At 43.1% G+C, this 17366-nt stretch overlaps 2 protein-coding genes across 2 annotated transcripts in view; one reads left to right on the top strand and one right to left on the bottom strand.

The window, feature by feature from the left end:
* Positions 1–11398, bottom strand: part of LOC146861886 (uncharacterized) — a 70338-nt gene extending 58940 nt beyond the window's left edge. Inside the window, exon 1 of the mRNA XM_085641064.1 lies at positions 11172–11398. Within this exon, the coding sequence (XP_085497190.1) occupies positions 11172–11213 (42 nt within the window). The 5' untranslated portion in view covers positions 11214–11398. The remainder of the gene's footprint in view (positions 1–11171) is intronic.
* A 335-nt stretch (positions 11399–11733) lies between these two features.
* LOC146861885 (uncharacterized) overlaps positions 11734–17366 on the top strand; it is a 49036-nt gene continuing 43403 nt past the window's right edge. Inside the window, exon 1 of the mRNA XM_085641063.1 lies at positions 11734–11914. Within this exon, the coding sequence (XP_085497189.1) occupies positions 11891–11914 (24 nt within the window). The 5' untranslated portion in view covers positions 11734–11890. The remainder of the gene's footprint in view (positions 11915–17366) is intronic.

Raw genomic sequence — 17366 nt, 5'->3', positions numbered from 1 at the left:
ACGGCTAGGGTATACACATGCTTCTCAGCAGCCCACCAGACCTATGCTTGTATTGACTGGTTCCTAACATCCCCAAGAGTTACCAGGGCTATAAGTGGTGCCTCGATAGGGACCGCGGCACTATCAGATCATTCTCCTATCAGGATTGAACTGCGTATCCAAGGGAATTCCCGGGGTCACAAACAGAAGAGGCTTAATCATAAATTGCTCGAATGCGACGCCAACATTAAAGAAATACGAGACACAATTAAGACGTATTTGGAGATTAATGACGGAGGCGGGACTCCGCTCGCACTAAAAGCAGTCATTCGGGGGCAGTGAAAAGGGAGCGGAAGGAGAAGAGGGAGCACCTCAAATCGCAAGTAAAGGAATTGGAGGGGGTTAATCAGAGAATGGGCACTGTTCAGATTCGGGGCAACTCAATGCAGCTAGACGGCAGCTGAAAGCCATTGACTATGATCTAGCGGAATATTCGCTCCTGCAAACTAAGCAGCGCTACTAAGCTGGCGGCAATAAAGCAGGTAAACTTCTGGCAACCCTCCTTCGGGCTCAGACAACCGCTAGGCATATCGAGGGGATTAGAACTACTCAGGGCGAGATCTTATATTCCGACGGTGACATAGCAGATAGATTTGAGTCTTTCCATCCAGACTTATACAGGACAGATAATTTGGATCTGGAAGCAGCCAAACTATATGTGCAAGATGCACTTGTGGTGGCCCTTCCTCACCTGGACGCTACCAATCTAGACACAGATATTCGGCTTGGGGAGGTTCTTAAAGCCATAGCGGGACCCACCTCAGGGAAGGCACAGGGGGAGGATGGTTTCTCGGCCCATTTCTGCAAATCCTTCGCCCAAAACTTAGCCCCGGTTTTGGTTTGCTTATTTAATTTCTTTAGCGAATCCGGCAGAGTGACCCCAACTATGACCATGGCGGAAGTAGTGGTGATTCCTAAACCCAGTAAGGATCCGAGGGTCAGTGCTTCCTATCGTCCCATTTCATTATTGAATGTTGACCTTAAGATATTCACTAGCATCCTGGCTGCCCCCTTAGCGCCCAATATGCAGGGGCAGATTTACCCTGACCAGTCTGGATTTATCCCAGAGCGTAACTGTAGTGACGGGACCCGTCGGATGTGCCCCTTACTGGATAAAACCTAACGATGGAGGAACTAGATCTTTTTAGTCTAGCATCGGGTTTTAGGGTGAACGTCCATAAACTTCAAGCTTTGAGCCTGACCCTCCCTCAAGCAGAGCTACAAGCGCTAGCGGTACAGTTCCCATTTAAATGGGCTACTGATGGTGTCCAGTACCTAGGTTTGCAGCTGTTTCCCACCCTGGTATAGACGGCCCAAGTGAACTATGGTGGCCTACTGGCTGGGGTTAGGAATGAGATCTCCAATTGGAAAAGGTACCTCATGTCCTGGCAGGGTAGTCTAGCTGCAGGTAAAATGACCACTCTCCCGCGAATACTCCATGTGATGCAGACGCTGCCGCTCAGACCATCACCCAATATGTTGTCCCAGATGCAACGTCTTATTAACAACTTTGTTTGGGGAGGCAAGAAAGCGAGACTAGCCCGTATTTTGATACACCTGAAGCAAGAGGGCGGGGGTTTGGGTGTCCCATGTTTGGAACATTATTTTCAGGCAGCACAACTCAGATATATGCTTGAGTGGTACAAGCTAGAGTCGGAAAAACACTGGTGTTTTATAGACTGCTCGATAACGGGCATGCACATTTGGAAGGTCCCGTGGCTCCCCCGAAAACACCGCCCCGGTGGAGTGTATGTGTCGTCGGTCCTAAGGGCCATGGTGGGGGTGTGGGATCGGGTACAGGTGCCATACGGCCTCTCTTCTCCGGTGTCTCCTTTGACCCCATTTATAGGCAACCCTGACTTCCTACCGGCTCACACAGGAGAGGGGTTTCTCCACTGGCAAGAGACCAACTGTAAACGCATTGGGACCTCTTTGACGAAAATGGGATATTGGACTTTACGAGCCTCGTAGATGGTTTTGGGATACCTCAGAAGGCCTATTAGCAATACCTGGCTCCCTGTCATTGGGTTACACAACCCCAGATAAAACCACATGCATGCCACTTTTTTAACGAAATTTGAGAAGTGGTACATTACTAGAACATCAGATAAACGGTTGCTGTCCGATATTTATGCTTTTTTAAACATTCTCCGACAGTCTAGCAAGTCCCCGGCGCAGCGTAGGTGGGAATCCGAATGAACACAAGTTCACCCCTAGAGAATGGCAGGACATCATACACAAGGCCAGAGCTTCCTCATGCAGCACGGCAGGCACTGAGATGTTCCTGAAAATTGCACATCACTGGTATTACAAGCCAGCGAGAATCATCCAGGGGAAACAGGGTGAGAATGGGTAATGCTGGCGGCAGTGCGGTTTGCAGGGCACGCTCATTCACATTTTATGGTCATGCCCGAAGATACAGGACTACTGGGAGGTAATTCTCCGGGATATAGACGACATATACCATACTGATTTACCTAAATTCCCCTCATACATACTGTTAGGACTCCCGAATGCCCTGATGTACCCTCTCAGATCTAACCGGGGTAGAGCAGTTCCTTTGGCGTTGGGAGCGGCTGGATGGGTCACGGCAAAGATTCCCACCCATCTGGATTGGCTATATAAGTTATGGGAAATACTGGGGATGGAAAAGTTTACTGCGGGCCTTAAACGCTCCCTTCCCAAAATCGATAAAACATGGGGTACCACTATAGAATTATTGTCTAACAAATTCACCGAGCTTACTTGCCCAAAGTACCTTAGAGTGCTCCGCCTCACTGGGCCCCCCCTAAAGGATTAAGGATGATAGATGGCTGCCCAGCCCAGCCCATATCACCTGGGTGACCCTTGCCTGTTACACCACGCACAGCATTAAGAGATAGACCTCTTTACCCTCCCTCCTCTCTATTACTCCTTTCCTTTTCTACCTTTATTTTCAATTCGTTCGAATGTTCCCCACCGGCCGGTGGATGTAGGTGGCAGCTATTATAACTCTTGTCTTTTCAATATCAATAAAAAGATTTAAACCAAAAAAACGGTGGAGTATACTACTGTGGTGTGAACATGGTTGTCATGTGTGGATGTTCCAGCTCTTGGCTAATCTCTGAAAGCTAAGAATGGTTGTCAGTGGATACTGTGTGTGGGTAGTGAATTCCATAGTTTGGCTGCTGAACAAAGAAAGATGTTCCACGCTGTTTTTTTTTCTTGTATGTGGGGACCCTTGAAGTGAGGATCCATTCTTGACTGTTGGTTTCTTTCTTGTATGCATTTGTTGATTTTCTTTCTGTGCTTTGAGTGATACAAATCAGCTTGAAAGTGGATCTTCTTGTAACCAGTGTAGGGCCCTCAAGGCATGGGAGACGGGTGCTTGTGATTTTACATGTAGTAGTAATCTAGCAGTAGCATTCTGAATTCTCTGTAATCTTCTCACAGTTGACAATGGATAGCTGTAATTCCCTGGCATCCGGATGTGGCTAGGTCCCACACACTGGAGCACTGATTAGGTGGTAACTCCTCCCCGTCAGAGTGACGGCTGCTCGAGACATCCAGGTTGATGCCCCGCTTCCACCCTTCTAGAGGTTCGTTAGTAGGACACATTCCTCTTGCCCAACCTCCCGGATTACCTTTGAATCCACGATACAGGGACGCTACACTTTAGAAAATCCCTTTTGACCGTCGCCTTCAAATAGGTTTCTTTCTGGGGTCCTGATGAAACGCCACCCATCCTTTTGGAGATAATAGGCGTGAAACATCTCGACCTTCTTACCACCTTCACCCACCATCACACACATCGAGCTGAAGCAGGTTTAATTCTCCTAGCCAGCCACGACTTCTTAGTCTGTTTTTAACCATAGCATCAGTGCCTAATCATTAAAGGTTCCAACGGACATTCATAGCTATTTTTAACACACACACACACTGCACCCATTATACTCACCACACGTTTGCCCCTCCACCTCATCACACAGGGCCTACGGCTGACTATCCAGAAGACCTCCGGCAAAGAGCCTTCCTGCGTGGCCCGTTGGGTATTGCAGCGCTGGCCCGACATGGAGCTGCCTTATGATGAAGCATGACACCTCTCGGGGTGTGTGAGGGCCCTTACTCCTTATTGGAGCACTCCCCGCCTTCCTAGTCCTTCACTTACCTTGTCTCCCACTTCCATCCTTCCTCCCCTTCCCTCCCTTTAGGAACTGCATACCTTTTGGTTTGACCCCTAGCTGTAATACAGACCATTAGCATAATACACATTTGATGGGACAAGAGATAGCTTAAACCTTGTGAGGGAATCCTAAGTGTGCTTTCACTGACAGCTTGGCATCCCTGGTAATTTTAGATTTTTTACCGCCTTAGATATTTTTGCCAGTGGTACTAGATCGTCACGCCAGGTACAGAGAGAGTCGTAGGTTTTCCAGTCACCACAGGTAAGTATGCCGGTTTTGCAGGCATTACATTTGAGGTGACTCCATGTCACCTAGTGGTAAACGGCCTAGAAGCAATTGAAGACTTTTGAGGTTTCAATATCCTTTGGGTTTTCAAATTTCAGCAGTGTCTGCATGTCATCTGCGTAGTTACGGCAGGTGAAATCAAAACCATTGATCAAATCTGGTAATGATTTCATGTAGATTCTGAAAAGCAAGTGTAACATGATTGAGTATTGAGGGATGCCTGCTTAATGCTGTATGTTATTCTCTTCAATGAATTGTAGAATCTGGGTGAAACCTGTTCTTTCTATACATTTGCCCACGAATATTTATTAGCCATGGGTCTGTAGTTGGTGGGCCTTGATTGTCAAGGGTAGATTTTTTTTAATAACAGGTGTACGTATTACTTTTTAACGTCTTCTGGCAAAACTCACGTTGTTAAGGAGTTGTTAATTAGTGTTCTGTCTGGGATGGCTACAAAAGTTTATAGTAGAATGTTTATGAAGATTTGAGGTGGGCACGAGTCATGTGGCAGCCGGCTGACTCGCTCGCTTTGACATGATACTGAAACTCAGTGAGTGATAGTTCTTCAAAGGAAAGTAGAGGCTGCGCTTGCCTTTCCCTGAAAGGTTTTGTAGGAAAGGGATTGGTGGGGCGTGGGGCTTTTTTTGTTGTTTAAATAAGAATCCAACATGTTTGTGATGTAATCCAGAAGACGTTCTTAGGTAGCCATGAAGTAGGTTGTTGGTAAGAGGTTTATTAAGCTTAGTTACAGGATAGTAAGTAGGATAATAGGTTCAGTAGTTCATCCCCACCAAGAGCAGCATTGTTGCTGCTCAGCCCACACATTCCAACTGTTGCTCTGTCAACCTCACCAGGCACTCCAGCATTCCACTATCTCATCAAGCATTCCAACATTCCACACACATCACATTCATACTGGCTGAACAGCAGGGAACATATACCTAAGGGAAAGATGGAAAGTAACATTACAAGTTACAACACATCTCATTCCCTTAGGGAAAACAATTAATAATAATACCAAAATGTTCAGTGGAAGTACACATCATTTGACATCAATACAAAAGAGACATATACAATTTACAAATAACAATTGCAATTTAAAAGAACTAAATACTGATGGAGCGGGGATTCGAATAAAGAAACTAGCTTGTATTAAGCACCCCTGTAATACGTACTGATTTTAAGTAGCAAGTGTATTAACGAGCAAACACATGTCACATGTGGGAAATTTGCTTTGCAATGTGCATGAAATTAATCTTAACACTACGTAAATAACCGAAGGCGTAATAATATGGTGCGTAAAACATGTTATGAATGTTTTGCATGGCAAATTGCATGTATACGTAGTAAAAAGGCATGACGTATGTTGCTTTGTCATAATAATTGATGCCGCTTTCTGCTTATTTGCTATGCTAGGTTAACTGTTAACCTGGATTAGAGTTAAGGTGGGTGGTCAACAGTGAAGATTTCATTATCACATTATTAATCAATATCTACTTTACGTTCTTTTAGTAAATGGGTGAGTCTCCATTTTGGGTTAAGTTAGCCGAACTGTGATGAGTGAAACTTGCAGCATGCATAAACCACGTGACTGAGTGGCTGGAATGCGGAACAAGCTGAAAGAGCGTGACACGGTGCAGGACATGACGCATGACGAGCAGCCAACTTCAGTGCCTCCGTGTGAAAATCTGAAAATTGTTAAATGTACAAAGATTTGTCCTTAACTCGTTACTTCATCCTCATGAGAGAACAGGGATATATACTGAATATGTGGGAACGAAAGCCTAACAATGGGGTAGTCAAAGTAGGATGATCTAATGCTAGGGTGACTGTCCGCCCTTAAATTTGACCAATCCCGTAGCTAGAAGGGGTGACATAAGCAACTTTGGTGGGATGGAATCTGTATGGTAAGGGTATAAAGAATAGGTCATTTAGGGGCAGGGTGTGTAGTGAGGGCGACAGATGCGGATGCTGCATTAGGCGTGAGGAGAGAGAGGGTGCGCTGCTGATTGTCGGGTTGCAGAGAGGCCTAGCTGTTCCAGTCCTATCCTTGTCATGATCTTAAAGTCTTTGACCCCTGACTCTCTGTCTGGGGGTCCCCTGCCACTACCTAGGCCTGGGTGGTGGTTCCCCCGTTCTTATTCTTTGGGTTGGTATCTTAGATAACTCGAAGTTATTATCCTTGTACTTTTGTCTCTTCATCTATCTTTCCGAATTGAGAATTGATTAATGCAAATGTCTGATGTCTCTTCATCTATCCCCTCCACGCAACATATGTTTCTTGAGATTAATGATTTGCTACTTGTGTTTAAGAGTGTATTTTTCTCTCATGAGGTTTTCCTAAGATTATTGCATTTGAGTTAGATAAATTAAATAATTGCAAACAATGAGTGATTATTTTTGGCCGTTTATTGTTTGAGTAACTGTTACCTTCAATTTTTCAACCAATTGGTCCATCGACCAAGAAGCTGGAAATTTGAACGAGAAGGATTATTGTGTAAATTATGAACTGTCTAAACTTTGATGAATTGGTAAGGAATTCCTAAACTTGACACCCGCGCAACAGGGACTTTGGGTGCATGTGTTTGGGCCAAAGTAAATGAAAGAATTGGATGTTTGTCCCTGTCCAAATTATTGGGGATGCGCTGGATCAATACCAAATCCATTGACATTACACCACTGTAATGGTATGTAGGACTGGGAGAATGGAGGACACCACTGAGGAGTAACTCCCTCATCACTCACCTCCTTCTGCACACCACATATAGCACACCTGACAGAATCAGAAGTATCAGGAGAAGGTACACAACCTTTCAACGCACCCCTAGGTAAAACAAAACTACAGGGTACACGACCCCTCAACGCAAACTTAGGTAAAACACAAGTACAGGGTACACAACCCCTCAATACACCCCTAGGTAAAACAAAAGCACAAGGTACATGACCTTTCAACGCACCCCTAGGTAAAACAAAAGTACATGGTACATGACCCCTCAACACACCCCTAGGTAAAGCAACAGGACAGGGTACACCACCTCTCAACGAACCCCTAGGTATAACAAAAGCACAAGGTACACGACCCCTAAACGCACCCCTAGGTAAAACAAAAGTACACGATACACGACCCCTCAACGCACCCCTTGGTAAAACAAAATTACAGGGTACACAACCCCTAAAACGCACCCAGGTCAGGGTACACAATCCTCAACGCAACAGACTTCCACAAAGGCAAAGCCCCACACTTTATAAGACCCGACAACCAAACATTGCACAATACAAAATAGGCTAGAGATTAATGATAGCCTCACTAGATCAGCACAACATAGGCAGAACCACACCCAGTAGGAATAAGGCGTTCAAGATAGCAAACTAAGCACTGCACACAATAGCATGTGGTATAAGCAACAACACACCCAGCAAGAACATGGGATACATGGCAGTAAACTCAGCAAAATTGAGCACGGCATATATCACCCATGGCAGCAAAATTGAACAAGGCACATAGCATGCAGCATACATGGCACACAGTAGCATACTGATAGTTAACTAGCACAACATGTGACCTGAAAATATGAGAAAGGAAGAAAGCTAGCAACTCTGCACAGCAAATAAAAACGTATATGCATGCTATGTACCGCACAATAGAAGTGGAAAACATTCAGCACTTTTCAATATAGTTGTTCCGTATTATCTCTGAGGAAACTCTGATGAGCGAGATCTCTCCTGACCCATTGCAGAAATAGCAATGGAACAACTTCAGCTTAAGACTCTTTCCATTATCAGGATCAAAAATGAAGACAGAAAGAAAAACCTGCTTCAGTTCACAGTCCCCCAAGTAGGATAATCTGCTGCTGATTACTTTTGAAGTACTCCAACACCCACGCGCAGTTGAGCAGTTCCAGATTGTCACAGAGCTTCACTCCTCCAATTTGTGAAGACTTTTGCATAAACCCGGAGTAGGTCACCAATGTCCCTCTGACATTGCAGCGTAGTGTATGGAAAAGCATGCTGCGCCCAATGCAAAAAATTCTGTCCCGCCGTGACTGAACAACGTTCGACTCGTGACTGCAATGCGGCAACACTGCTAAGGAATATTATTCTCCGCAGATGCTGCCGGTACTTTCTGTCCTTCTAGCTGAAGCGCAACCTCAGGCAGCAAAGATGGTGGCTCGCAGGGGTGTACGGCGTCGGGTGGCTCACGGCGAGTACGTGCTCCCACGTCATCACAGGACAACACAATGTTGTGGGACAGCTCGTGCTCCAGCCGATAGTACCCACTGTGTGCTCCCAGCTGCTCTAGCAGATTCACGCAACTTCAAAGCAGCAGGACATAAGGCTCCAATCTTGAACAGCAATTCCCAGCTCCACTGTATGTTGCAAACAACTCCACAAAAGTGCCTCCAAAAGCATCAGTTTTGCAGTACTTGGATAATGAAGCTACTGGCCCACTCTACAGCAGATCAGTTAATGCCCAGGCAGCGGGATGTTTGGTGGCGTGCCAGTCTTTGTTGAAGCCAGAATCTCACCCTAATAGAAAGATGTTTGAAGGTTTGCCAGTCTTTTTGGTTGACAGATTTACGCGCTAATGGTGGGTTGTCCGGTGGAAAGGACACTGATAAGGCTTACAAGGCGTTCTTCTTCTTATAGATTTCAAGTTTCTTCACCTCAGGTTCTTCAGTAGTTTCAGGTACAGGTAATCTTTCACAACACACAGGTTATTCTTTCCAAATAGTCTCCATTGATTTAATCCAGAAGAAGTCCTTAGGTAGCCATGAAGTAGGTTGTAGGTAATAGGTTTATTAAGCTTAGTTACAGGATGGTAAGTAGGATAATAGGTTCAGTAGTTCATCCCCACCAAGAGAAGTATCCTTGCTGCTCAGCCCACACACTCCAATTGTCTCTCTGTCAACCTCCCCTGGCACTCCAGCATTCCACTTCCTCATCAAGCATTTCAACATTCCACACACATCACATTCATACTGGCTGAACAGCAAGGAACAAATAGCTAAGGGAAAGAATGGAAAGTAACATTACAAATTACAACAGTTTGCTTTAGTTGTGTAATGATTTGTCAGTTTGTTACAAAATTCTCGAGAAATGGGGTAGGTAGCTTGTGGAATTTTGGCTTACAGAATTCAGTGGGTATTTTATAAAATACTGTATCAGCACACTTTGCATTGTGGATTCAGTTGGAATAGTATTTTTTTCTTCATTTTTTAATTGTAGACTTGTATAATCTGTGTGCATTTATATAGGCATAACTTGTCTTGAGGGTTTGTTTGTTATGAGCCAGTTGTGCTGAATTTAGCAATTTGTTTTTTGATATTTTTTAACTCTCCATTTATCCAAGGGGCTTGTTCACTTTTGTTATGTGCAGATGTTTAGAGATGAATTAGGAGATTAAAAACTTTCAGGAGCCATACACAGAGTGTTTGTACAGAATTGATTTTAACCAGCTCTACTTGAGGTAAGCAGGCTTTCTAGTTTCTCCAAATGTAGCTAATTCAAAATCAATATGTAGTTGAGGGCAAGATGATTTTAGTAGGGGTGAGTTTTGATGTCTTGTGTTGGAAAGCAACAAGATAGTAATCTGACCAAGTGACTGGAGTAATGGTTTGAAACGTAACTAAACCTAGGCTGCCGAAGATTATATCTTATATGTGTCAAGCAATGCGTGTGGGATTTGTAATTTGTTGTAGGTTGTGTGTGCATAGGCCAGTGAGGATGTTTCTGGGGTGTGGCATATTCGATCTGTCAAACCATATAATGAGGTCATTCTAGATGGAGATTCTCCAAAACATAATTCTTCTAATTTTGAAGGGAGATTTATTGATTCTCATAGGTGCTTATCTGCATGTGCCTATGCAAGTCAACCATCAAATATTCCTGAGGTTTTGCCTTTGGGGTTGCTACTTTCAGTTACAGGTTCTATCTTTCGAGATAAAATCGGCACCAATAGTGTCCACCAAGATGACTCCATTGGCGGCTCTACTACATCTCAAAAGCTGGAGAATGTACCCCTGCTTGGACAACTGGATGCTCCACGCAGCATCGAAGGAGGAAGCACTTCTGGGGTGGGAAACAAATTCAGGAGTGACTGCAAGAACACTGACTTTTGAAAAATATGTAAAAATGTCAGATTATTCCAGCACATAACGTTCAGTAGAGCACAATTCCAGACCGATTTTGGAATAGTCTTTCTCCTGACTGAGAAAGCAGAGTGATTGAGACATATGACAAGTAATGACCTGAGCGAGGACGTAGGGATAAAGCCCCCGTAACCTACTGGTAATTTGCAGTCTGTTACACCCTTGCTACAGTCATTACAACCCGTCCATTCTCCCTGTGATTATCAGCAAGTAATCGAGTCATTTATCTTTATTGTCATGGACTTAAAAGCAGAAGCGTGCACAAATACTGCTGATTCAAAAAGCGGAAGTAACGCAAAACGTGAAGCCATTTGGCAGTTCTGTACTCTCTAAAAAAGTTTTAAATAAATACAGGAAAATAACCACAAAAATAGCAGACATTTTTGGGCAACCCAATAATACCTGCGGAGAAGTGCCTAAAGTGACTGCGAAGAAAAAAAAAATACAGTCGTGGAACGTCGTGTGGGAAAAGGCTGAATGAACTATTAATTTTACAAATGTTATGAACTTAAACCTTACGTGAGAAGAGGATTACCTTTTCTGAATCCCGGGGAGCCATCTCTTTCTTAGATTTCATCGCAAGTGACCCTTAAAGTATGCTTTAGGCGTTAGGATAAACACGAGGATCTCCTAAGCAGGTGGGACACTCAGCTCTCACGGTGCCAACGGATAGCGGAAAAATTGAGCCAAAGTATACACCACGCCTCGCAACGATGTTCCGAAGTGTAAATCGTAACCACTCACATAAGTCCCGTCTATACTAAGGCTCGAAATGTTATCAGGTTTGGTTCTTGCAGAAAATGCGCATGTTCAAAGTAGAGACAGGCCTTACTTAAGCACGCGCAAAGAACCATGGGCGTCCCTAGAAAGATGCACCTCCGCGTTACTTGTTGCATTTATCAATCTAAACTCTAAACCTTAAGTATGTGCATTCTGTAACTATTATTCGAACCAAACAGCACAATGAAGCGTAATGTCCATTAGTAAAGCGTATTCTCGCTAGGCAGTGGCCAGTGTCATGTAATTAGTATCTGTGCTTTGAGCATGCGCAGTAGCCAAGGTTTTGATCCTGCTAGGGAAGATTAGTGTCCCCTGTTTTGGGCATGTGTTCTCCAAGTATAAACTGACACCGCACGTTGTTCACACATTAGGAAGCAGTCTGTTTTGGAGGTCTAAGTGAACACAGTAATCTTTCCAGGTGTTTACTCAGCTTGAACTTTACAACGGATCGCTGTAACAGAAATCAAACGAGAAATGTCTTGCCAGGATTCATCTGAGGTGAGTCGTCACTTGGACAGAACCAGGGTTTCTGAGGCGCCTACTATTGTACTCTACTTCCTTTTCACGAGGTGGAATACATTTATGAACCACTCTACGCCTTACTAATTGACGTTGGGTTGTCGGAGATTCAGAACACATTGTCACTTCTACATAAAGTAACGTTGTTTGAGTAAAACTATCGGTGACGCATACATCATCTTGGATGACGTTTAATGGTCGCGAATCTGCGGGGAGATGCTTGTAGGAATTTATTCTCATGTCCGTGTAGAAGAGGTCTCAAAGGTGTGGTGTTATGTCCTGAGTATTACTATATGGTGAACGATACGTATATTAAAAAGTGCATTTACAAGGTTGGTCATCAGGAGACTACAGTTGTACTTTGGTTAGTATAGGGGGATTTTACTTTAAATTGCTCAGGCATAGTTGTAACTAGTTGATGCATACAAAATATAGATTTAACGTTGTACTCATTTATTTGCATTATGTATCCTCAGACCGATACAAGTGAAGAATCTTGTGTTATTCTTAGACAACTGTTTTGTTCCTAAATTTGCATTTCTGAACAACACACGAATCTTAACAGCTGTTGCTTGTGCTTTATATTGAACGACAAGACAAAAGCTATTAGGACTCTCGTGATGTAAAAACAAAGAAAATGGGCATAACTGGATAACTAGGCTGTATGAAGTAGCATCTGGTGATTCAAAGATTGTGTCTTGTAAAAACACATCTTGTGTGCCGCTTTTAACACTCTACGGTTTTCTTTGAAAGGCCTGTCTCTCTAGCCTCTACTGCAAGTCAAGGCTGCTAAACATGTTCCTTCTCACACACACGGAGTGTAGACCTCGAGAGGAAGACTAGATAAACCAATCGATAATGCTGTAGCAGGGACATACCGACGCCTGCTTAATCTTCCTCGCCCGGCCTCTCCTGCTCTAAATCGCCTTGAGTTCAGCCTCAGGAGACAGAGCATAAGCAGCTTGGGTGTGATTTGAAATGTTGTTATAAGCTAAAAAACTACCCAAGTCCTACCTTAAATTCTATTGTGTAGAAAGCCTTAAGTGATCCACTAAACATTCCGGCATATGATAACCTAAACCTGGCCTGAACCACCTTCCAAGGAGAGGATCTCTGGGCTTTAACCCTTTCACAGCCAGCTTTTCGAAGAGCTATAAATTCATCTGGGGAAAAATATCTCATCCCTTATGGACAAGGCAGAGTTGTCTAAAAGATCTCGTCCCCCTGTTACTTGGAAAGACTCAAGCTACTTAAGCAATCTTGTCGTCGCCAAGAACGCATCTGGCTTTAAACAGTATGACAAGGCGGAGAAAGCAAAGTATAAAGCTAAGCTTGCAGAATATAAATTAGCCATCAGAGCAGAAAAAACAGCCTTCTGTACCCAGATGATATCAACTCTCAAGTCCACTAGAAACCTCTTCAGGCTGGTCGGCAATTTATCAATTCCCTACTCCTTGGGCCATCAGGAGAGCACACAGGCTTCCTGTGATGGCTTGGCTGACTATTTTCACACTAAAATTGCAAAAATATACTCCTCATTGGAGAAGAGTAATGCCATGGCCCTCATCGACGACCAAAATACTAACCCATCATCTTCTAGCCTTCCCCAGGGTCTGGGAAGCGACCACTCCCTCATGGCCTTTCTTCCCCCCTCGAATGGCCAGACCGACCATCTTCTGGAAGGGATTAAATCTGGCTCCCCACTAGAGTCATGCTCCCCCATGTTGATGAGGATAGTTAGGGAGATTATTGTTCCCCATCTAACAGAGACTCTGAACCATTCCGGATGCTATCCACTTGTCTGGAAAACAGCGGTCATTAAGCCTTTATTAAAAAAAAGACTATCTTGACCCCACAGACTTTAAAAACTATTGACCAATCTCCCTACTCCCTGTACCAGCTAAGATTTTGGAGAAACATCTTAATTCCCAATTAAGTACATACTTGGAGCAACATCATTTTCTTGATCCTTCCTAGTATGGATTTAGATCCTGCCATGGAGCGGAAACAGCTTTAATAACTGCAATCAATAACATAAGCATTCTTGTTGATGCTTGGCAATCCGCGATGCTGATCCTATTGGATTTGTCCTTAGCCTTTGATACCATCGCTCTCAATAAGTTGATCAATAGGCTGCAACAAATAGGTATCTATGGATGTGCACCGAAGCTGCTGTCCTTCTTGACTGACAGATCACAAAAGGTTAAGATGGATCAATTTATTTCTGACCCTGTTTCTAAACTATTGTGGAGTTCCTCAAGGGTCCTCCCTGAACCCAACACTGTTTAATGTATATGTTTCCCCTCTTGCACAATTGGTTAGATCATTCAGGCTAGAGATAATATCTTATGTAGATGACACACAGCTAATAGTGTCAATCACTCAAGATGTAGAAGCCTCAGCCGCCAATTGTAATAACTGTATGAAGTCGGTGGCTCTCTGGATGAGGGACAACTATCTTCATTTAAACAGCGACAAGACGAGGTTCTGATGTTGGGTACTCATCATCCAGAATGGACCCGCTCCTGATGGCCAGAAACATTGGGGTCATGCCCCTCGCCGGTTGAATCTGCATGAAACCTGGTGTCCTAGTTGACACCAGTTTATCCTTCAACCACCAGGTTAATACAACAGTATCCTCCTGCTTTTGGGTCATAAGGACCCTTAGAAAGATATTTCCATTTCTTTCCCTTGATGCACGGAAACAAGTTGCTGTCTCACTAGTTCTATCTAAGTTGGATTATTGTAATGCCCTCCTTCTGGAATCCAACAGGGCTACTATCCATAAACTCCAGCTGGTGCAGAATGATACAGCTAGACTAATACTGGACATTCCTAAATACCACTCAATTTCGGCCACCATCAAGAATTTGCATTGGCTTTCAGCACAAAAAAGAATTCTATTCAAAACCTTGTGTATTGTTCGTAGGGCACTACACAATATAGGACCAGCAGGAATCAGGAACATCTTCCACCGGTATGGCCCTAACAGACAATTACGATCATCCAATAAAAATCTGTTGGTAGTTCCGAGATACAGAAGAGCACGATTGGGAGGAAGAGCCTTTTCGGTCGTGGCAGCCAAACTCTGGAATACTCTTCCTTTATCCATATCTGGCTTAGAGCTACACCTTCCTTTCCGTTAAGCTTTGTAGACTTGGCTTTTTGCCTTGCAAATGTGAACTTCCATAATCTGCCCCACCAGTTAGCTGTAACGCCTAAGGGTATTTGTACACGCTATAGAAATACTTCATTCATTCATTCATTCATGCATGCATGGATATTAATTGGTTCATAGGATCGCCTCAAATTTCAAACATACTTAGGGGACTTGTTTGGTCTAAAATCTAAGCTCAAACTGCTGGGACGTCAACTAGGCAATTTTATAATACATTTCAATTCCTCTGTTCAGAGAAGGTCAACTGCGGTGATCTCATGTTGGCTTTGTAACTATCCAAAGGAATGTATTTGCCATATTGTCTGTACCTGTCCAGCTCTAATGGCAGAATGTAAAGGGTTGTTAAGACAGTACTTCATTGAAAACAGCATACATATGTGCCGGCAAGCAGTTATAGCCTGTCTCAGAGTGAAATTTCGTGGATGTTCTGTGTGAAATATCTTACATTTATGTGCATTGGAGAGTCAAAATTAGCAAAGATCGAGTTATAAAGGAGCTCCTTTTGGCTGCATCAATATTGGCTATGGTGTCTCCTTAATGCCTCTTATTAGGTCTCGCCAGACCCAGCGCATGCGCTGGTCTGGCGAGACTTATTGAGAGGGCTCCAAAAAAAGTGCTACCAGGCCAGCCTAGAGCTACAGTGCATGTTCGCGGGCGAGCGCGCTGCGCTTGACCGCGATTACTTTCGCGGCCGCTTTGATGTTTGATCGTGATCACTTTCGCGGCCGCAGGGCCGCTTGGCATAGCCAATAGGTCTCGCTTTTGGGACCTTATAAGTATTTAGTTATGCAACTGTTGCATGGCTAAACACTTAAAAGGTCCCAAAGGCGAGACCTATTGGCTATGCCAATGCTTGTTTTTATTCCTGAGTCGCATGATAGCAGATCCTAAGTAAACAAATAAGCATTATTCCTTTGGATCAAGCACACTAGGATAGTAATAACGGTTTTAACTTCTGCAGTTTTTATCTCTATGGTTGTTATTTTGGTGGTTTTTAGCATGCTGATTTGAAATCCAGATCAAGCACTAAGCACTTTTCCTTATGTATTTTGCACTAATATAGTTATTTGATTGTAAATTGCCTTTTCCAGTATGGTCAGAGTGATGAACTTTATAATTAGCGCAAGCATATTGTTTTGTTTCCTTGAGGATTTGAATCGGTGTTCTAATCATAAATGACTTATATTGTTTATTCCTTTTAATTTTAAACCCGCGAAGCGCCTCTATCCAGAACATTCGCATATGTCAAGCTAATATGTTTTAAGTTTAGTAGTTTAATACCTGGGGGAAAAAGCTAAGCACTAAGTACTTTATAAAGAGTATCTTTTGCACTATCTATCAAAGCTATTATATTGTAGGCATGCAGACTCCTTCTTATGGCCATGTGTACATGAGTGTGGAATTTTTAAATTAAGCTAAGGCACCATCTGGCCTTTTTAGAATATTCATAATAGCAATCCTACCATGTGATATTTACATTGTGTATTCGTTTTAAATACCCTTTACGTGACGTTGATCTTGGTTTACCCGAGTCCTTGATTTAGAAATGTTAGCATGTATGATTCATTCCCTAAATATCATTTTCTTTTAACCGGGTCCTGGTTGGGGTGCCCAGGTGCGTAAAAAAATAAATAAAATTATAACAAAGGAATGAAGACTGTTTTGATATATGTAAATTATGGATTTTATTGGATGCTGGTTTAAAATTGGGATTTTTTGTTTTTGTTTTGATAAAATAGTACATTTTAATTTACTGAACAATAAAGATTATTTATTCATTCATTCATTCATTCATTCACATCTTGTGTAATTTCTAAGTACGCAAATGAATTACGCTCCTCCTTTCTCCCTACTCAGTCTTCACGTTGAAACATTAGATTTGTCACAAAACAATAAGCTGAATTTGTCAAGAATTAATAAAATGTTTATGTCTATATGTAACTCTCTATGTTGTGGAAACCTACATGTAATGCAATGGAGTCCTGTACTGTAAAGGAATAAACAATATAAGCGGACTAGATGGGTGAAAAGATGTAGGATGCACAGAAGAAGAGGTGTAAGGGAGACAGGACTATAGGAAAGGCAGGGTGTTTCTGTAGACTAGTAAAAATGCCCAAACCGGGTTTTTTTGGGGGGCAATAACGGCCTTGCTGAATTTAATGCACCAGGTTGGCAAATCCCTGGAAAAACAACGCTAGTGTCAACATTTCTTAATCCACTGTAACAAATAATGTTACAAATTGGTGGAGAGTT

Source organism: Triturus cristatus, chromosome 2_2, assembly GCF_964204655.1.
Source record: "Triturus cristatus chromosome 2_2, aTriCri1.1, whole genome shotgun sequence".
NCBI lineage: Eukaryota > Metazoa > Chordata > Amphibia > Caudata > Salamandridae > Triturus > Triturus cristatus.
This window is presented reverse-complemented; position numbering and strand designations above follow the sequence as displayed.